This window comes from Bos indicus, chromosome 13 (assembly GCF_029378745.1).
Source record: "Bos indicus isolate NIAB-ARS_2022 breed Sahiwal x Tharparkar chromosome 13, NIAB-ARS_B.indTharparkar_mat_pri_1.0, whole genome shotgun sequence".
Lineage (NCBI taxonomy): Eukaryota > Metazoa > Chordata > Mammalia > Artiodactyla > Bovidae > Bos > Bos indicus.
In genome coordinates, this window is record NC_091772.1 from 65,803,473 (window position 1) to 65,822,512 (window position 19,040).

The following is a 19,040-nucleotide window of genomic DNA, read 5'->3' on the forward strand; positions in this document are numbered from 1 at the left end:
GGGTGCAGTGTCTGACTCACTACTCCATTCCAAGTTCTGGCACTTAGTAAAAGCAATAAACATCATTCTGGAAGAGATATGAGCATCTCAAAATAGAGATACTCAATCTGAGTAAGATATGAATACCAAAGAGGAAGAGTGACACGCAACTGATGAGCTTGGAACTAAAGGACAGTTGTTAAAACAGGAAAAGTTTTAGAAACAAGCAGATTAAAGACTGTCAAAGAGAACAAAATATGGCATGTCTACTAAAAAAAAAAAAAAAAGGACAATAACTCTTACCAACAGAAAGTAGAAACATGGGAAACTGTCCAAGAAATGTATTAACAGCACTTCATAAATATTCTTTAATGAAAATATCAACAAGTCTGTGTTGCTGTTGTTTTCAAAGAGACCTTGGAGGGTGTGGGGTTGGGGGGAAGTTCAGGAAGGAGGGGCTCTATGTTTATTTATGGCTGATTCAGGTTGCTGTATGGCAGAAATCGACACATTGTAGAGCAATTATCCTCCAATTAAAAATAAATTAAAGACCAAACAAAACAACCTCTGCCTGTCTCTGCTGCCCTGGAGATGACTAAAATGCTCATCACTGGGTTCTTCCTGCTCTTCCTCTTATAATATCCTCCCTACCTCCTATATCCAGTCACCAGTAGAGGGTCTACCTCACTTTCTACTGTAATAACCAAAACAAATTAATAACTTATTCCTTCCCCACACTGAATATTTATTCCCCTTCTTGGTAGGTCCTCAGTTCTGCTGAAGCCAACTGTGGTCTCCTATTTATTTTCTCAAGTCTGGTCTTTGGCATCCATAGGCTCAGCAGTATCTGAACTAAGGGTAGGTAAAGGAAGATAGGGAAAATGAAGCACAAATCAGGGAGCCCTCCTGCTTATACAGCTCTGTGAAGGTGGGGGGAAGGGGTTGGAACAACCAGCTAACAAGAGGCTGCAGGTGGTGGGAAGAACCTGGGACCCCGACCCAGACTGAAGTCAACATCCGTGGGGTCCGGTCCTGGCTTCACCACCTCACTAGACACCAGCAATGGACAAGTCATATAATTTCTCTGAGCCTCATCTGTAAAATGGAGTTAAAAATACCTTTAACTACTTCCTTCACAAGAAGTTAGGAGATTCAAATTAGATAGTACTTGTGAAAATGCTCTGAAAATGGTTAAATGCTATTAAAAAAAATCATTTCATATAATTCTGTCTCAAAAAAAACCCACACACACACAGAAGTGCTGGCAGGTGCTTCTTTTCATCACTGGAGCCAAAACAAGCATGGCAAAATTACCCACTTCTTCACAATTCTGAGCCATAGACAAAATCACAGGCATACTAAAATTAAATGGGAAAAGTACCAACAAATGACAAGAAAAAAGTTAACATAAGTCTCGCTTAAAGCTATTTTGAGAATGCTTCCTTATAGTCAGCTCAGGATAAATTTCTGCATTTCAGGCTGGGTCCAGACTCCCTTTAGCTCCCTGAAACCTGGAAGGGCACAACAATATCTCTAAGAATGTATCTAGGAAGAGAATGGACAGAAAGATGATATGAAATGATATAAATCTCTAGGTTTCTGCTTACAGAGAGAGGGCAAGCCTCAGAGGTGATGCCAAAACTTCTACAGGGTGAACACAGTGGAAAGGCCTCAGGCTGTGGAGTAGGAAAGGTTTGGGTTTCAGTCCTGGCTTTGCCACTTCCTGACTGGGCAAGCCTTATAAAGTCAGATTTTCATCTACTAAGTGAGGAAGACTATCTATTTCAAAGGAATGTTCTGATGATTAAAAGAAAGAAGGTATGTAAAGCACTCAACAAATAACAGCAGGATAGGCTATTAGGCAAAAATAAAACCTCCATGAAAACTAAAAACGTTAAGACTTCCTTTGCTATTCAAGTCTGAAAGCTTATACCCTACCAGCAGTGGTTCTCAACTGGGGAGACTCTGACCCCGAGGAGACATCTGATATTGTCTGGGGACAAGTTTGGTTGTCATGACTTGAAGATGCTACTGGCATCTAGTGGGTAGAGAGGCCAGGGATGCTGTTAAACACCCTACAATGAATAGGGCAGCCTCCCACAACAAAACATTTAGAGTGCCAAGAGCAAGAAACCCTGTCCTACAGCACGTGCTCTTGGGTACACAATCTGAGTAAGCTGCTTCACCTTTCTCAGCCCTCGTCTCCTCATCAGCAATATGAGAATAAATCGATCTGTGTGTCCTAAATCACCAAGCCTTTGGGAGGATCAAATGAAATAATGGATGAGAAGCACTACCGTCATTACACCCTTCAAAACGTATGCAAAAGCACCCGCTTATTGGGCAAAGGCAGAGCACTGATATACTGGGGAGTGGGGGTGGAATGGGGTAGAAGGCTTTGTTTGAGAATGACACCATCTGAGGAGGGCCTACTGCCAATCTACTTCTATAAAGCTTGGCTGGAGCAGGGGGAATGCTCATGAATAGTGATGGGCTAGGAGCACTTCCCAGGGAGAGAGAGGCATGAGATGGAGCGTGGGAAGTGGGTAGGAACAGCACGGGCACATCAAAGAAGAGCTACCAGATGTTAGGAAGTGAGACAATGCCTGGTATCTTAGACTGCTCAGGCTGCGTGAATGGCTTTTACAACAAAAATTTATCTTCTCACAGTTCTGGAGCCTGGAAGTCCAAGATCAAGGTTCCAGCAGGGTTTTGTTTTAGGTGAGAGCTCCCTTCTTGGCTTGCAGACGGCTGCCATCCATGTTTCCTCATCTGTCCAGGGGTGGAGGTAGAGGGTGTATCTCTCTCTCCCTCTCCCTCACTCTTCTTATAAGGCCATCAATTCTATCAGATTAGGGCTCTACCACATGACCTCATTTAACCTTAGTCACCTCCTTAAAGCCCTTATCTCCAGTATAGTCACATAGGAGGCTAGTGCTTCAACATATGAATTTTAGGGGAGCAGACATAATTCTGTTCATAGCATTCGGGCACACATCAGACACAGCCAGGGAATCACTATAGCCTCAGAGATGAGGACCCAAACATTAATCCAACGCTTTTCTGTGGTTACAGTCACCAAATCTTTCTTTTCCAGCTGCCTTCTCTATGAGACATCCAGGCAATTAACTCCTGGAGTTCTTCATGTAGCTGTCTCAGGCATCCTGTGGACTTCCAAGGTCAGGAAAGACTCCTCTTCTTACCTGGGCCCCAATCCTCAAATGTCTGAGATCCATCAGGTCATAGGCTTCCAACGCTGGCTAGTCAGAATCACTTTAGGCATGGTTCTCAATTTTTGGATGCTTTTGTAAACGTTCACCCCAGATCAATTCAATCATAATCTCTGGAGGTAAGACCTAGGCATCAGTTATTTTTAAATCTCCCCAAGTAATTGCAATAAGCAGCCAAGGCTGAGGACCACTGATCATAGAGAGGTGTGCGTGCCCTGTCCCCATCCCCTCCGATTCCAATTTAGTTGTTCTAGAGTGGGGACCCAGGAATCTGTATTTTTAAACAAGTTCCTAGCTGACTTTGGTGACCACTCAGGTTTAGGATATGTTTCTAGTTCCTGAAGCTAAACTGCCTACCCGCACCTGCCTTGTAACTATTCATTTCTGTGGCTGTATGTAAGCATTACAGATGTAGATTCTACTTCCTTCCTCCTCTTCATGGCCCATCATTTGGGTACAGCCCTTCATATGCACCAAAATTCAGTGCTTAACAGAGAGTTTTCTGAAAACATGAAGGGAAGCAACAAAAGAAACAAAAAAGGGTTTAAAAAGTGTGCAGCTTGCCAAGGGGGAGAGCAAGAGATCTGGTGAAAGATAAAGGAAGGGGTGGGAATAGGGGTAGAGATGAGGTCACAGGGACAAGAATGGGGTTGAAGGGTTTCAATAGCAAATTAGTGAACACAGTAAGTCAATAGCCCTAGAAGCTGTAGGTGAAGGGCCCTGCCTTGGGCAAAAAAAGATTAACAAGCAACAGCATCTTCTGGTATAGCCCCCGTTGGCATCCTGACCCTACCCAACTTTACCCTTTCCATCAATACTTCCCCAGGAAAGGATGCCATGAGCTCATCCACACCAAGCTAGAAGAGTAATTTAATAGGGGACAATGACAATACATCAAAAGAACAGGGCCTAAAAGAAGGAATTTCACACACTTACTGAATGGAGAGGGAGAAGAGAGAAGACAAACCTTTCTTAGCTTTTTGGCAACTCTTATCATCACAGCACTCTTTACCTGCTGAATCCTGGTGACTATTAACTTTGACGCTCACTGTGTGTTCTCTGACATGAACAGAAAGATGAGGTATATCACCAACATCCAGGCACCCCTGATGAAAACCTCAACGCAGACAGAGAGGTCACATCACAGACAAGCCTTACGGAGAGCACTGCAACCTGTGTGCATTACCAGCCATGGATGCTAAGTTTTCCTTATAGAAACTGAAAGTCACGATTCCTGGATTCTAAATCAAACCCCACTCATACTTTCCACTTAACATCTCTATCTGTAGAATAGGACATGTCAAGGATAATTTGTCTGAATTTGGCTGGTGGAAACAAAAGTAGGAAGAAAGAGAGGCAAGACATCAAGAAGGTTAAGAAATATATTTTTTAAAGTTTTCTCCCCACAGAAAGTCAAGATAAATATGTTTTTAGTTACTATTCAGATAATACAGAAAACAAACTAACCACAGAAGAAAGGACTTACATATATTTTAGTGACAACAGCAGTCTTTACCTTATCATTTAGAAGTGGTTTGATCTCTGTGAGTTGAACATCCTGAAGTTCATCCATGAGGCCAGATGAATAGAGGATTCTCAAGAATAAATCAGTAACTCTGAAACAGAAGTGGAGAAAAAGGCTTAAAACTAGGAGTTGGAAACATAATGGTCACACTACATCCATTCATTCAAATATTAAGAGCTTAGCGTGTGTCAGGCACTGCTCAGGGTGCTGAAGACACAGTAAACTAGATACTTACGGCAAACAGACTCTAACGTGGCCTCTGTGATCTCTGTACCTCTTGGCATACACACCCAAGCATAACCCCCCAACACACTTATCTGGTTAGGGTTAGGCTTGCTTTTAACCATTAGAATATGGCAAAAGTGATGGAAAGTACCTGAGTATCTGCATATGATTACATTACATGATATTTTAACATCTGTCTTGCAAAGAGACAGAGTTCCCCTGATAGCTTTAAAGAAGCAGGTTGTAAATGTGTTGTCCTCCTCTGAAAAAAAAAAAGCAGCAAGCTGGCAAGCTGTAAGACAGCCATGTGGCAAGAAACAGCCTGTAGCCAAAACAGCAAGAAACTGGGACCTTCAGTCCAACCATGTGCAAGGAACTGAAGGCTGTCAACAACCACGTGGGCCTGGAAGTGGATCCTTCCCCAGCTGCACCTTGCCCTGACCAGCACCTTGACTACAGCCTTGCAGAGGAGCCAGTCAACCCATGCTGGAGTCCCAACTCCCTGAAACTGAGATAATAAATGTGTGTTATGAACTACAAAGTTTGCAGTAATATTTTTATGCAGCAACAGATAATTAACACAATAGTCTTTGCCCACATGGAGAATTCATTTCAGTTACTGGAGATGTATAAGTAAGAGAACAACATGCTCGGGGCTACAATTTAGAAAGCAACAGTTTAGAAGGTGGATTAAGGGACAATAAAAAGTGAAGGTTAATGCTGTAGCCTAACATAAACAGAGAGATGAATCGAGGCTACACTCACTAGCCTTCACTTGGGGAATCACAACAGTAGACGCAGAGTATGGTAGGCAGCCTCCACAAAGGCCTCCAATGAGCCTGCTCCCCAGTTCCTGACCCCAGACCATGAGACATAATAAATAACTTTGTTTTGGAGTGATTAGTTACATAGTGAGAAATAACTAAGACCGAAAGGGAGAAGTTAGGGAAAGGTGTGGAGTAGAAAGGCACAGATTCCATCCTACTGTACAGGAAGCCATGGGGAGAGATTACAAATACTGGATACAAGTGGTTCCCATCCAGACTTCAAAGGTCTAGGCTTCATCTCTTCTGCCTTGGCCTTGCAGGAAAAATGCTAATTCAATGATTTGGGAATTCAGACATTCAACAACCATTTATTGAGTTCCCACTGTGCAAAGCATATGGACAACAGAAATAGGGTCCCTGCCTTCTACAAGTTTATTAGCAGAGATGACCACTATCTATAAAGTTACCTACAAAATGAGAAATAAAAGGGCCAGAGGAGTTCAAAGGAGGAGCAATTCCTTCTGATTGGTGGGAATCATTCACAATATATTAGTTCATTAATCCATTTTTCTGTTTTTCCCTCCAGAAATAGGATGTATGGCTTTGACTTGGCTATGGAGAGGGTCTGTGTTCCACGTTACCTCTTAGGTATTAATGACCAATACACCAAAATGAATCCTGCTTTCAACTATGCCTACATTTGTTGTTGCTGTTCAGTTGCTCAGTTGTATCTGATCCTTTGCGACTCCATGGACTATAGCACACCAGTCCTTCACTATCTCCCGGGGTTTGCTCAAACTCACGTCCATTGAGTCGATGATGCCATCCAACCATCTCATCCTCTGTTGTCCCCTTCTCCTAATACCCTCCATCCTTCCCAGCATCAGGGTCTTTTCCAATGAGTCAGCTCTTTGCATCAGGTGGCCAAAGTATTGGAGCTTCAGCTTCCCCAGCATCAGTCCTTCCAATGAACTATCCAGGGCTGACTTCCTTTAGGCTAACAAAAGCTCTTCTACCATTACTCTGAAGAACCCTGAGGGTGCCAATGGGGGCCACTGCTCAAACCATGGATTGCACACGCCAACCGTGAGGACCCCAACATTTGTGTCACTGCAAGAGCACAAGCCCGGTATTTGCGGGTCTTTTCTCAGACCCCAGGTACCCTATACCCTTGACTGAGCTACTGAATGCCCAGAATTTATTTTATTTTCATATCAGTCACACTTCCAAAGGGGATGAGATGGCTTGAACTTTTTATCACAAATTTCAAACAGCATCTAACATTTCTCTCTTCTATAGTCCCCACATCAACCCACTTAGCGCCCCAAATATTGGCCCAACTGGAATCTACTCATTGAATTTTTAAATAAACTTTTATTTATTTATTTGGCTGCACCAGGTCTTAGGTGAGGCATGTGGGATCTAGTTTCCTGACCTGGGATTGAACCCAGGCCCCCTGCATTGGGAGCACGGTCTTACCCAGTGGACTACCAGGAAAGTCCCTTCACAGTGTTTATCAACCACACAATGAACTGTGGCCTCTTTTCATTTGGGCTCCACTATTTGTCAGTAATTTCAAATGACAATTTTAAAGTTCTTCTTCCTATTATAAAATATGGGCCCATTTTAGAAAATATGGAAACCACAGGGTAACCAAAAGATATTTTATTCACAGTCCTTCCTTCTAGAAACAATCACTGTTAATATTTCAGGCTATTTCCATTCCCCCCCCAAACACATAAAATGGTGATATTCTGAAACTTTTCCAACCCTGCTTTATTCACTACTTTAATTCACTCATTTGAAAGCAGGGCACTGCAAGGTGTGAATCATTCAAATGTGACTCCACTGGGGAGCCTGTCAAGGAGCCTCAGGGACAGAGGGAAGCCTGAGGTGCCTCCAAAGTGACGCATTCATCTAGTGTTCCCGAGCAAGTTTTAAAGATAAAGAAAGATGCAGTTTGTGCCAGGACAAACACTAAAACAAGGGCGCAATTAAATGAGAAGGCTGTCCTTATCAGCTGGGCCCAATGCAGTCAATGGAGGACGGTGTGACTTCGGAACTGGCAACAGGACAGCAGGTGTTCACCTTCCGCATGACAGGGAACCCAACGTCTTCTTCCAGAGATCAGATTTTTGCTCACTGTCTTGAGCCCTTGCCAATGAGCAGTTTTATAACTCCTATAAGAAAATTAACATCACATGGTGGAAAACTCCATCTCCAGATCCCTCTGCTACACAGACTGGCTCCCTCCTGGGGATCAAAGGGCTGCAGTACCTTCATCTGCACAAATGATATGGCTGCCAGATCCCAACCTGATACTAAGGGCTATTAATATTTTTAAAAGGCTAGTGGAGATTTTATAAATGTAATAGATAAGAACTATTTCTTATAGTTTCATGAGATAGGGGGAAGAGTGACAAGTAAAAAAAAAACAGCCATCCTCAGCCTAAGTAAGTGAGCCTTGTATCAAAAGGCTAAAAAGGGAATGGGGAAAAGTGTAATTCCTACTCTGTGCCAGAAATTATAGTCTAAGGACCTTATGTTAATCCTCCTCATCCCAGGAGTTATGTTTAATACCCCTCCCGGGTAGACGTCTTCATTTCTTACTTTACAGGCAGGAAAAACTTAAGCTAAGAGAAGTTAAGTGGCTTTCCTAATATCCATATCTAAGTGAGTAACAATGCAAGGATTTAAAAATTTGACTCTTCTAGTCATAGAAAGAGCCTATAAGCATATCAGATATGACCCAGGCAGGCCCTACCTAACTGAGTGGCACTGGGCAAAGCATTTTTCCTTTCTGGACCTGTTTCCCCATCTGTCAAGAGAAGAGGTTGAGTAGGATAACATTTTCGCCCCCATTTAGGACTGACGTTCTGTGACCCAAAGTTAGTTAGTGTTAATCGCTCGGTAGTGTCTGACTCTTTGCAACCCCATGAACTGTAGCCCGGCAGGCTCCCTCTGTCCATGGAATTCTCCAGGCAAGAATACTGGAGTGGGCTGCCATTCCCTTCTCCAGGGGATCTTCCTGACCCAGGGACTGAACCCAGGTCTCCTGCATTGCAGGCAGGTTCTTTACCACTAAGCCACCAAGGAAGCCATCTGTGACCCAAAAGCCCCCTGTAATGTAGCACTTTACATTACTCCCCAGGGTAAGCACCTATCCTCCACCTCACAAGGCTCTTACTAAAATCCTAAGAGGTCACCCAGTTATCAACTTATTGAGATTCACTGATTAGCTGAAGTTCACTCAGCAAATCAGTGGGAGGGTGCACTTGGCCTGAATCCAGGCACAGGAGGGTCTCAGACTTTTAGCACACCCCACGTCATGTTTTTTTTTTTTCAGTCAAAAAAAGCTCACTGAGATTTCCAGTGCTTAAAAACACTGCTCTGTTACTTTAAATGAAGACAACAAGGGACTATACATAGTACTGGCTTTCTAAAACTACAAGCTGTCGTATTTCCCAGCTTTTCCCCATGACCAAGGTAATTTGTCTGGCCTTTGTCACGCTTTGCCAGAAACGAACTGACAGCAGGCTACTAGTTTGTATTCTAGAAGCAGAGTCAGTCACTTTGGTTTTGGCAAGATTGCAGACAGATAATCAGAGCAGAATGAAGGCAGCAAATAGAGGAGGCACTCTCAGGAGACTGAGCTGGGAGGGGTCAGCTGGAGCTGGTGCTGGAGTAGTGATGACTGGAAAGAGGTAGGAAGTGGCCAGAGGACTGGCTGGGAAGCTAGTGGTGCTCCTATAGCAAGCTGACCCACATCCTCTCTTCCTACCTATAAACTACTGGCTGAGTCATGATTACAGCACTTCACAAAGCACCTTCACGTCTAACATCTCACTGGATTATCACAACGGCACTGGGAATAAAACACTGGGGCACTGAATCACTTCTATTCCAGAGATGAGGAAACCCAGGCTTGAAGAGGTGAAATGGAACGAACAAAAAACACAACTGATAAATCCAACAGCTGTAACCGAAACCCAGTTTTCTTCTGATCCCAAACGCTCACTCTGTGCCCTGTACCATACTTCCTCCCAGGTCATCACAGATGAAAAGATGTGGGTTGGTAAAAAAGGAAAAGAAATTCAGCTGACTCCCTCACCGTGCTCTTATCTCTGGTCCTAAATTACACTGTGCAGTTAAGATCTGGGCACAGGCTCGAGGATTAAACGTTAATATGAAGTTAATAACAAGAAAGCCCAGATTTGGAACTAGAGTCTGCCTTCACCCATTAATTCAATTGAGTAGAGGAGATTAAGTCTGTAAATAAATCACTACAGTTCAAGACGGGATAAACATGAGACTACAAACTGGACAAACTCTGAGGCATTTTCTCAGCCTCAGTTGTTGTTGTTGTTTGGTCATTAAGTCATGTCTGACTCTTTATGACCCCATGAACTGCAGTCTACCAGGCTCCTCTGTCCATGGAATTCTCCAGCGAGAACACTGGAGTGGGTTGCCATTTCCTTTTCCAGGGGATCTTCCCAGATAAGGGTTAGAACTCGTGTCTCCTGTGCTGGCAGGCGGATGCTTTACCACTAAGCCAGGAGGGAAGCCCCTCAGGAGGTCCCTCAGGAGGGAGGCTAACCTCAGTACTGATATTTTGAGCCAAATAATTCTTCATCATGGGGGCTGTCCTGTACATCACACAACGTTTAGTAGCACCCCAGGCCTCTACCCACTAAATGCTATCAGCACCCTCCTCCAACAGTTGACACAAACAAAAATACCTCCAGATATTGCTCAATGTCCTCTGGGGGGCAAAATCAACCCCAGCTGAGAACCACTGCTCTAAGGGTTACAGAGGTTTAAGGCAAAGGTCAGTTAATGCAAGTTGTGGGTGCTGAGGAAAAGTTTCATGGAGGAGGTAATATTTGAACTGGACCTTGAAGAATAGATAAAATTCCTACAGGTGAGGATGAGAGAATAAAAAGAAGGAAGTCCAGAAAGGGAGAACATAAAAGCAAGATGAGAAAGCAGTGCTGAAAAAATGCTCTAATTCGGCAAGAAGAGGAGCTTGCTATTGGGGATAAAATGTCCACTGGAGTCACATCATGGATAGCTGTTTATCAACTAACAGTTACAAGATACACATACACAGTAAGAAGTAGCCAACAATACAGGATACTAAACAGATTAGTATTAATAATTTGTGAGTCAAACCAGTGGTGTTTTCCTATGTCCCACCTACCCAGGAGGACAGAACATTGCCTGAGTATCATCTCTTACATTGCCTCTAGTGTGCATTACATTTAGTCAGCGTTAAACGAAGCTTGGGGCTTCCCAGATGGCACAGTGGTAAACGATTTGTCTGCCAATGCAGAAGATGCGGGTTCGATCCCTGGGTCGGGAAAATCCCATAGAGTAGGAAATGGCAGCCCACTCCAGGATTCCTGCCTGGGAAATACCTGGGCAGAGGAGCTGGGAGGGATACAGTCCATGGGGTCGAAAAGAGTCGGACGTGACTGAGCAAACAGCACACAGCAAACCACGCTTGGAACCAGAGCGGAGGTGGGAGAAATAACTAGGGACCGAGATGGTCAGGAGGTTCCCAAAGGAGTTACAGAGTGCTGGGCCTTGAAAGGACAGGTTCTGCATGGCTGGAAGGGAGGAGAGGACATTCCAGGTGAGGACATCTGAGTTGGGAGAGGAATAAATGTACACAACATATCCAAGAGACAGCAGGAAGAGCAACATAGCTGGGAAAGAAGACAAGGCTGGTCAGAACACTGAGCACATGAATCAGACTTCACTGTGTGGACAACCACACTTCACTGTGCTTCCCGAGAAGCAAAATAACAGTCTTTTAAAATGTGGCATCCTGTCCAACAGTTCTCTTAGCTGCACATTAGAAAGACTTAGGGAGCTTTTGAAGGAGGTCAATACCAGGCCCCAACCCTAAGGATCCAACTTAATTGAGCTAATATAGGGCCCAGTATGGTTTTTAACATGCAGTTAAAGCTGAGAACCACTGGTCTACAGATACGCCTAGAAATTGAAGTGATTTGCCTAAATTCATGTATTCAGCTGGGTGTGGGGCTGGGACTGGCTGGCGTCTGAATTCCTATTCCAGGCTCTGAAAGATATCACAGAGTCCTGGGCTAAATTCCATACTTCAGTCTTTAAGAAGCATAATCTGATGACTTGGCTCTCAAGTTTTGCCAGGGTTAAAGCCTGAATTAATCTAATCATAAAACTATTGACTTAAGCATCCTCTCAAGTGTCTAGGGTAATGGATGCTGGATTCATTGCTGTCTCCTGAGGGCCCTTAGGAAAAGAAAGGGTCTCAGGAGACTCCCCAGAAAGCCAGATAAACAAGCCAAACCACCCTCTGTGGAAGAAACAATGGCTTTTTAAAATGCAGCTAGCTCACTGAGCTTGTGCACCACATAAAGGAAAGTCTGGGTTACTCTTTATCAGAAAAATACTCTGAGAGATGCTATGCCATAAGCAAAGGTGGGGGATGGGGGAGTGATCAAAGCCGCTTGAAGCATCCTTGCAGAACCTCATTTTTACAGTAAAAATCTCTACCAGGCCTCAGCCCTGGATGAGGGCTATCCACACACCTTGTGTTTTTCTGAAAGGAAAAGAACGGCACCCCTCACAACAGGCCCACTCCTGTTGTGTCACTCCTGGATTCTGGCAGCAGGTGGTGAACAGGAGGTTTGCAGAGACTGCCAAGCTGGGAATCTGAGTCTGCCTGTATAATCACCAGATTAATTCCAGGGTATCAGTACAGATAACTATTAGAACAAAGCAACACACATCTTGGGGTGTTCTTTTTCACCTCACACACCCATCAACCAGTTGATCCCCTCTAATGAGGGGATCACGCTGAAGTAACTCTAGAAGAAGCACTACCCTCTGGCTTCAGCTCTTGAAGGATGCAGCTCAGGACACTAGGAAAGCTACTGCTGGCAAAGTGCTGGTATATGCTCTTGGGATGGGTTCCAGGTTCCCGCCAGCTCTAAGACAGAATCCCGGAAAACAATTTGTTCTTTAAGACAGCCTGAGTGGAGGTAAAGGACAAACAAGAGACCTAAGAGGCAGTCCTTAAAACTCAAACTAACTTCATGCTCATAATATATTGATCACTTATTCCAGATACCATAATATGCACTTTATTTGTCCATTCATTATTTCCTTATATTTCCTGACACACTTATAAGATAGTACATTAGTAATCCTTCCCATTTTACAGATGAAGAAACTGAGGTGGGGAGAGGTTTTGTAATATGCCAAAGGTCACACAGCTAGCAAGTGGCACAGAAAGGATCTGAACCTGAGCAGCCTGCAGTTAGAGCTTTGGCCGGCCTCTATAAATGACTTTTTCCACTTGATCCCAACTGATCATTAATTCTTCTACTTATTCGTTTCAGGTTTGGCTACTGGGACCTACCAGGATCTTAATGATCAAAGAATTTTGAAAACTGAGAACCATTCAACAAAATTTAGGTATTATTATCATCACCATTATTATTAATGAACAGGGGAGGCCTGTACCTATCTGAGGATATTTGAAAAGCAATTACCCTTGGACTGTCTAGTCACCCAAAGTTACATTCCAGGCAACATCCTGGTTAAAACCATGTCCTGACAGAAAGGTTTAAAAGAATCAACATCTTTAGGACTTCTCTGGTGGTCCAGGGTCTAAGATTCTGTGCTTCCAACGCCTGGGTTCGGGCCCTGATCAGGGAACTAACTAGATCTCACAGCTGCAACTAAGACCTGGTGCAGCAAACCAAATTAAAAAAAAAAAGATACTGTAAAACTTATCAGATCAGATCAGATCAGTCACTCAGTCGTGTCCGACTCTTCGCGACCTCATGAATCACAGCACACCAGGCCTCCCTGTCCATCACCAACTCCCGGAGTTCACTCAGACTCACGTCCATCGAGTCAGTGATGCCATCCAGCCATCTCATCCTCTGTCGTCCCCTTCTCCTCCTGCCCCTAATCCCTCCCAGCATCAGGGTCTTTTCCAATGAGTCAACTCTTCGCATGAGGTAGCCAAAGTACTGGAGTTTCAGCTTCAGCATCATTCCTTTCAAAGAAATCCCAGGACTGATCTCCTTCAGAATGGACTGGTTGGATCTCCTTGCAGTCCTAGGGACTCTTAAGCAACCAAAAGCACCTTCTAATAATTAGTAATAAAATCAAGTATGAAGAGTGGCTGTATCAGAAATTTATCCTTGGCCCAAATGAAAACTCGATTTGTAGACAGTGGGCATTTTTAGGTGGCAAAGGATTAACAAACAAATGGCAGAGCTAAACTTCTCTACTTGGGAAATTTATTTTCTTTTTCTATATTAAATCTCTGAGGAATATAAAAAGCAACTCCAGACAAAAAGTGGGGGAGAAAGCCTGCTCCACATCATGTTCTCTACCAAGTTTAATAACATGGCTTGATAGTTTTCTGAGTAGTGTTACCTAGAATTCAACTCAGAATGCAGTGAAGCCATATTTCTTCCAAAGCACATCCCCCTGAGCCATGAAATATCCAACAACCATGGATATTTATTTCAGACTGATATGTCAAACTCTGTGATGCGCTTTGGGAACATGACAGAATTCTGCATCACTGTAACATCTCTTCACTGAAGAGATAAGATCAAAAGACAAAATACCCAATTTTGTATGGCACTTAAAATATCCTTCGGTTCTGCTGGCAGCCTAGTGGTTAGGAATCTGGGCTTTCACCGCAGTGGTCCAGGTTCAACCACTGGCTGGGGAGCTGAGATTCTGTGCAGCGCAGCGAAAAAAAACCAACAACAAAAAAAACAGTCTCCCATACACCTCAGTTATTTTCACATTAATAAGATGACAATTAATGGCAAAATTGTAGGTAAACTATAAATACAACAGAATTAGCACTGTGGTTAAAGAAAAAAAAAATTCATTTACCAAAGAAAGCCCTGGTCAATATTCACATTAAGTCTAGGTTAAGTACCTCTGTGCTATTTTCAAGCAGTCTCTTAAAAAACAGAAAGTGGGGTTGGGGTAGAATGGTTTAAAAAGTTCTTTCAGAATAGATGACTGGATATCCAGTTCAGCAGTAAACCTAAATGTTATCAATCTGTGGACTTGAAAGTACTCAAAACACCCCTTCCTTTCATCATCTCTATTCAGCCTTGTCATTCCCCTCCCTCCCCTAGAACCTCTCATTTGCCCTTTCCTTGTCTTTCTGACTATCCTCACTTCTTGCCTGGATTTGTTCATTCACCATTTACCAAGTGTCTATTACCTGCCACATACAGAGCTAGACCCTTGCCCCTCATCTGAGGAAGCTCACATGATACTCAGCAGAGCTGCTGTCTGCCCATCTCGATCACCAGACTGCAAGCTTTAGCAAAGGCTTTGTATTTCCAGAACCAGTAGCATCTGGCATACAGCAGACACTCTAAAAATGTCTGTTGTGTGACACTAGATTACTTTAGCAAGCTCTTTTTTAATTCCATAAATATTTTAGTACATATCTTCAAAAACAACTCTTACTTTTCTTTCCTTTTTAAAACACGAAAACAATATGTGCACAATGCAAAAATAGTACTGAAAGCTATAGAGTAAAAAGTGAATTCTCCAACCCTCTAAATCCCACTCCTAGAAATGACTACTATTACAGTTTGGAATGTATCTTTCCAGAACTTTCTTATGCTGGTATACAACACACACAGATATACTTTTTCTGGAACAAGTTCTTTGACAGTTTCTGACTCTAGTTTTTCAACCTTCTAATCCAGCCAAAGTTCTCAAAGTGCTGTCCCTAGATCAGGAGCATCAGCAGCATCTGGGAACTTGTTAGAAATACAAATTCTCAGGCCCCGCCCCAAACCTACTGAATCAGAAATTCTGGGGGTGGGGCCCCCACAATCTGTCTTAATAAACTTCAGGTAATTCTTATACACACTAACGGTCGACAACCATTGAACACACGCAAGTCACCCTGGTCAAGCCGGTTTTTTTTTTATTGTCTCTTAAATATTTTATTGTCAGGAGTGGCAACCGTGCTTTGGTTTTAAGTGTTAGGCGCTTAGTCGTGTCCAACTCTTTGCAATCTCATGGACTGTAGCCCAACAGCTTCCTCTGTCCATGGAATTCTCCAGGCAAGAACACTGGAGTGGATTGCCATTCCCATCTCCAGGGGATCTTCCCAACCCAGGGACCAAATCTAGGTCTTTCCCATTGCAGGCAGATTCTTTACCATGTGAGCCACCTACCATCCTACTTCAAAATGCGTTCCTTGTCCTGTTGATTAATTCTAACTGTACCAATCTGTCAGAGCCCAGAAAGGCCCTCGATCCTCCCCAAAGTGCTCTCTGTGTCAAAGCTCATACTGATCCCTCTTGACATACCTAGTCCCTCTATCACATAATTTAACAGGTATGCACTGTCTCCAACGTTAGAGACGGGTTCTTTAACTCTTTCCCAACAGACCACAAGCTCCCTGAAGATGTGAATTGTATTTCTTTCACCCCTTCCTCACCCCTGTTTCACAAATATTAACAGCTGGGCTTCCCTGGTGGCTCAGACAGTAAAGAATCCATCTGCAAATGTGGGAGACCTGGGTTCAGTCTCTGGGTTGGGAAGATCCTCTGGAGGAGGGCATTGCAACCCACTCCAGTATTCTTGCCTGGAGAATCCCCATGGACAGAGGAGCCTGGCGGACCACAGTCCATGGGGTTGCAAAGAGGGGACACAACTGAGAGACTAAGCACACATACAAGGATGAACTCACTGAAATACTGATAAACTTTTAGTGGATAAAAAGTCTACATTCAAGCTGAAGCACCAGTTCTGTAACCCTGGCCTTGGACAAGCTCCCTTCTCAGGAAGACGTCTACAAAAGCAGCACAGCTGGACTCAATGACTTGCTGCTTCCTTTCAGCCCTGGGCAATGTATAATTGTATGAAATGTCCCACACTGGAATATCGTATTCCGTTATATTTGAGTATACCATTACACACACTGCTTTGCATATACTGCTATTGTGGCGATTTTTTAGACTTGAGTTACAGTTAGAAAAGAGTATTTCCTAGTTAGCTAGTAAGCTCTTTGAACAAGAACTATGAGAATCTTACACCATACCCAGCACCATTCTTTATGCATAACAGCTCAATCTATTTGCAGAGTACTTGGGAAAAAATCTTTTAAATTAATTATTTATATAGAAAGCCTATGCAACCGTCTACTGCCTCCCAAACAGCCCTTTGAATATTTATTGTTATAAGTACTATGAAGATTTATAGTAAAAATTGTGACTACTCTGATAACACTGGGGCAGTCAGCCACATAAGGCAAAAGAAGGTAAAACTGAAACTTACTGTATTTGCGCTAGTCACTCAGTCGTGTCCAACTCTTTACAACCCCATGAACTCTAACCCTCCAGACTCCTCTGTTCATGGGATTCTCCCGGCAAGTATACTGGAGTGGGTTGCCAGTTCCCTCTCCTACATGTATTTAGGGACAGACTAAAAACCTATAAGCCTGAGGCTCCCTTAGGGCAACATGCAAATAAAAATTGCCCTGTACACTTAAGCGACATATACCAATTCCACTCTTGGGGATAAACAGCCTTCTTGACTTAGGACCTTTTTCTGCAAATTTTCAGACACAAGAGGTGGACTAGAGACCTCTGAGTGGTCAGTGATGACCAGAAGTTGAATCTAAAGAGAAGGCCAGCGAAAAGAAATTGAAGGGCAGAATGAAGGAACAGAAGGGCAGCAGGAAAACATCACTCTTTGAGTAATACAAAGGAACTGTGGAAATTCACTGATTCTTTCCCAGGGCCTACTGTGAGCCAAGCACTTGGGGCTGCAAAGATGCTCCCTGACCTCAACAGGCTAACAGTCCTAAGAATAAGACTGAAGCCTCTACCCTACCTATCTACCTACACACACACACACACAAGCGCGCATGCACGCATGTATGTGTGTGTATATAATTCTAATTGGGAAAATCAAGCAAGGAAGGCTTCACAGAAAAGGTGGTAAGTTAATGGAGCTTTGAAGAACGCAGGAGAATTTGCTAAGGATTGGGGGGAAAAAAGACAGTTTGAGCTATTTATTGGGGAAGAAACATTCCCATATTTTTACAGCTGTTCCTTTGGGAACTTTAAAACAGCGAGGCTTCTTATATTCAACACTACTTTGTCAAGGATCTTTTTCTCTTTTTACTTCATCTTAAATGAGAGGTTCAAGCCCAGCACTGGAATAGAGCCAGAAAGCCCCAGGATAAGGGGAGTGCTCGCCAGATTTGTTCTTTCACCTCCAAATCCAACCGGCCCAGCTTTATCAGTCTTGACCTCCTGGCAGCCAGAAAAGGAAGGCTAATAATATCCTCTGGGGGCAAAATCTGGACCCAAGACAAGGCTTACCTCTGTTCTGCCAGTAAGCCACCGTCCCTGCTCCTAAACCAGGAGGCTCCCAGTTTACCTGTGACAGAGAGGCCAGCTCTGCAGGAAAAAAGCTGCATGAAAAGCAAAGAGGACGCATCTGATGGTGAAGCGCTGAGGTACTGAGATAATCTTAAAATGTTTACGAAGATCCCTGTCACACTTGCAAGCGCTGGGTGAACGTGAGCTCTTAATAACAATGCTATTACCACTAATACAGTTAACACCTCAATTGTACTTCATCAACAAGAAAATGCTGTTTTTGCAGCCTACTTTTATGACGTTGAATAATCTCAGGAGATGCTAGTGTATATCAGACTTTTTTTTCCAAAGGGACAAAACCGCACTAGCCTGAGAGCCCCCGACCCTGAGTTCAAGAGCCACTCCAGCCTCAGGTCCGGCGCGTGACCTTGGGCAGGGAGCCTCACTGCTCGGTGCCTCAGTTTCCTCATCTGTAACCCGGGGCTAAGAAGCCGCTCCCTCGCATGGTCGCCGCGGGGTACAGCCAGAGGGTACTCTTGACCGCACCAGGACCCCACTGGTGCAAGGCGAGCTCTCGGCGCATCTTCCAGGTTCCCCACCCCCCTACCCGGCTCCCGGGCAGACGGGGTAGACGAACGTCCGACCCCGAGGCCCACCGAGCTCCGCCGACTGCAGAGCAGGAAAGGGGGTCGCGCCTGCGGTGGGTCCGAGGCTGAGGTGCTGGGCACCCAGAGGCTCGGCCGCGGCCGCCTGCACGCCATCGCCAGAGGGTTCGCCGTGAGCCCCGCCGCCCAGGTGAGTAGCGGCCGAAAGAGGCCGGGCTGCTCCGGGTCCCCAAGCGACGAGAGCGGAGGGCGCCCGAACCCCTGGAGGAGGCTGGCAGCGCTCACCCAAGCCCCGGCGCGCTGGGGTGGTGAGGAGGGGAAGAAGG

At 44.2% G+C, this 19,040-nt stretch overlaps 1 protein-coding gene across 6 annotated transcripts in view; it reads right to left on the bottom strand.

The window, feature by feature from the left end:
- NDRG3 (NDRG family member 3) overlaps positions 1 to 19,040 on the bottom strand; it is a 63,259-nt gene that overhangs the window by 44,012 nt on the left and 207 nt on the right. For 3 of the 6 annotated variants that reach the window (XM_019972363.2, XM_019972364.2, XM_019972361.2), the window contains exons 1-2: positions 18,110 to 18,222; positions 4,726 to 4,825 (exon numbers count right to left, since the gene is read on the bottom strand). In XM_019972363.2, coding sequence (XP_019827922.2) covers positions 4,726 to 4,825; positions 18,110 to 18,207 — 198 coding nt within the window. In that variant the 5' untranslated portion in view covers positions 18,208 to 18,222. Of the gene's footprint in view, positions 1 to 4,725; positions 4,826 to 18,109; positions 18,223 to 18,999; positions 19,023 to 19,040 lie in introns of those variants that run through there. The other 3 variants (XM_070801618.1, XM_019972365.2, XM_070801617.1) reach the window with 2 other exon arrangements.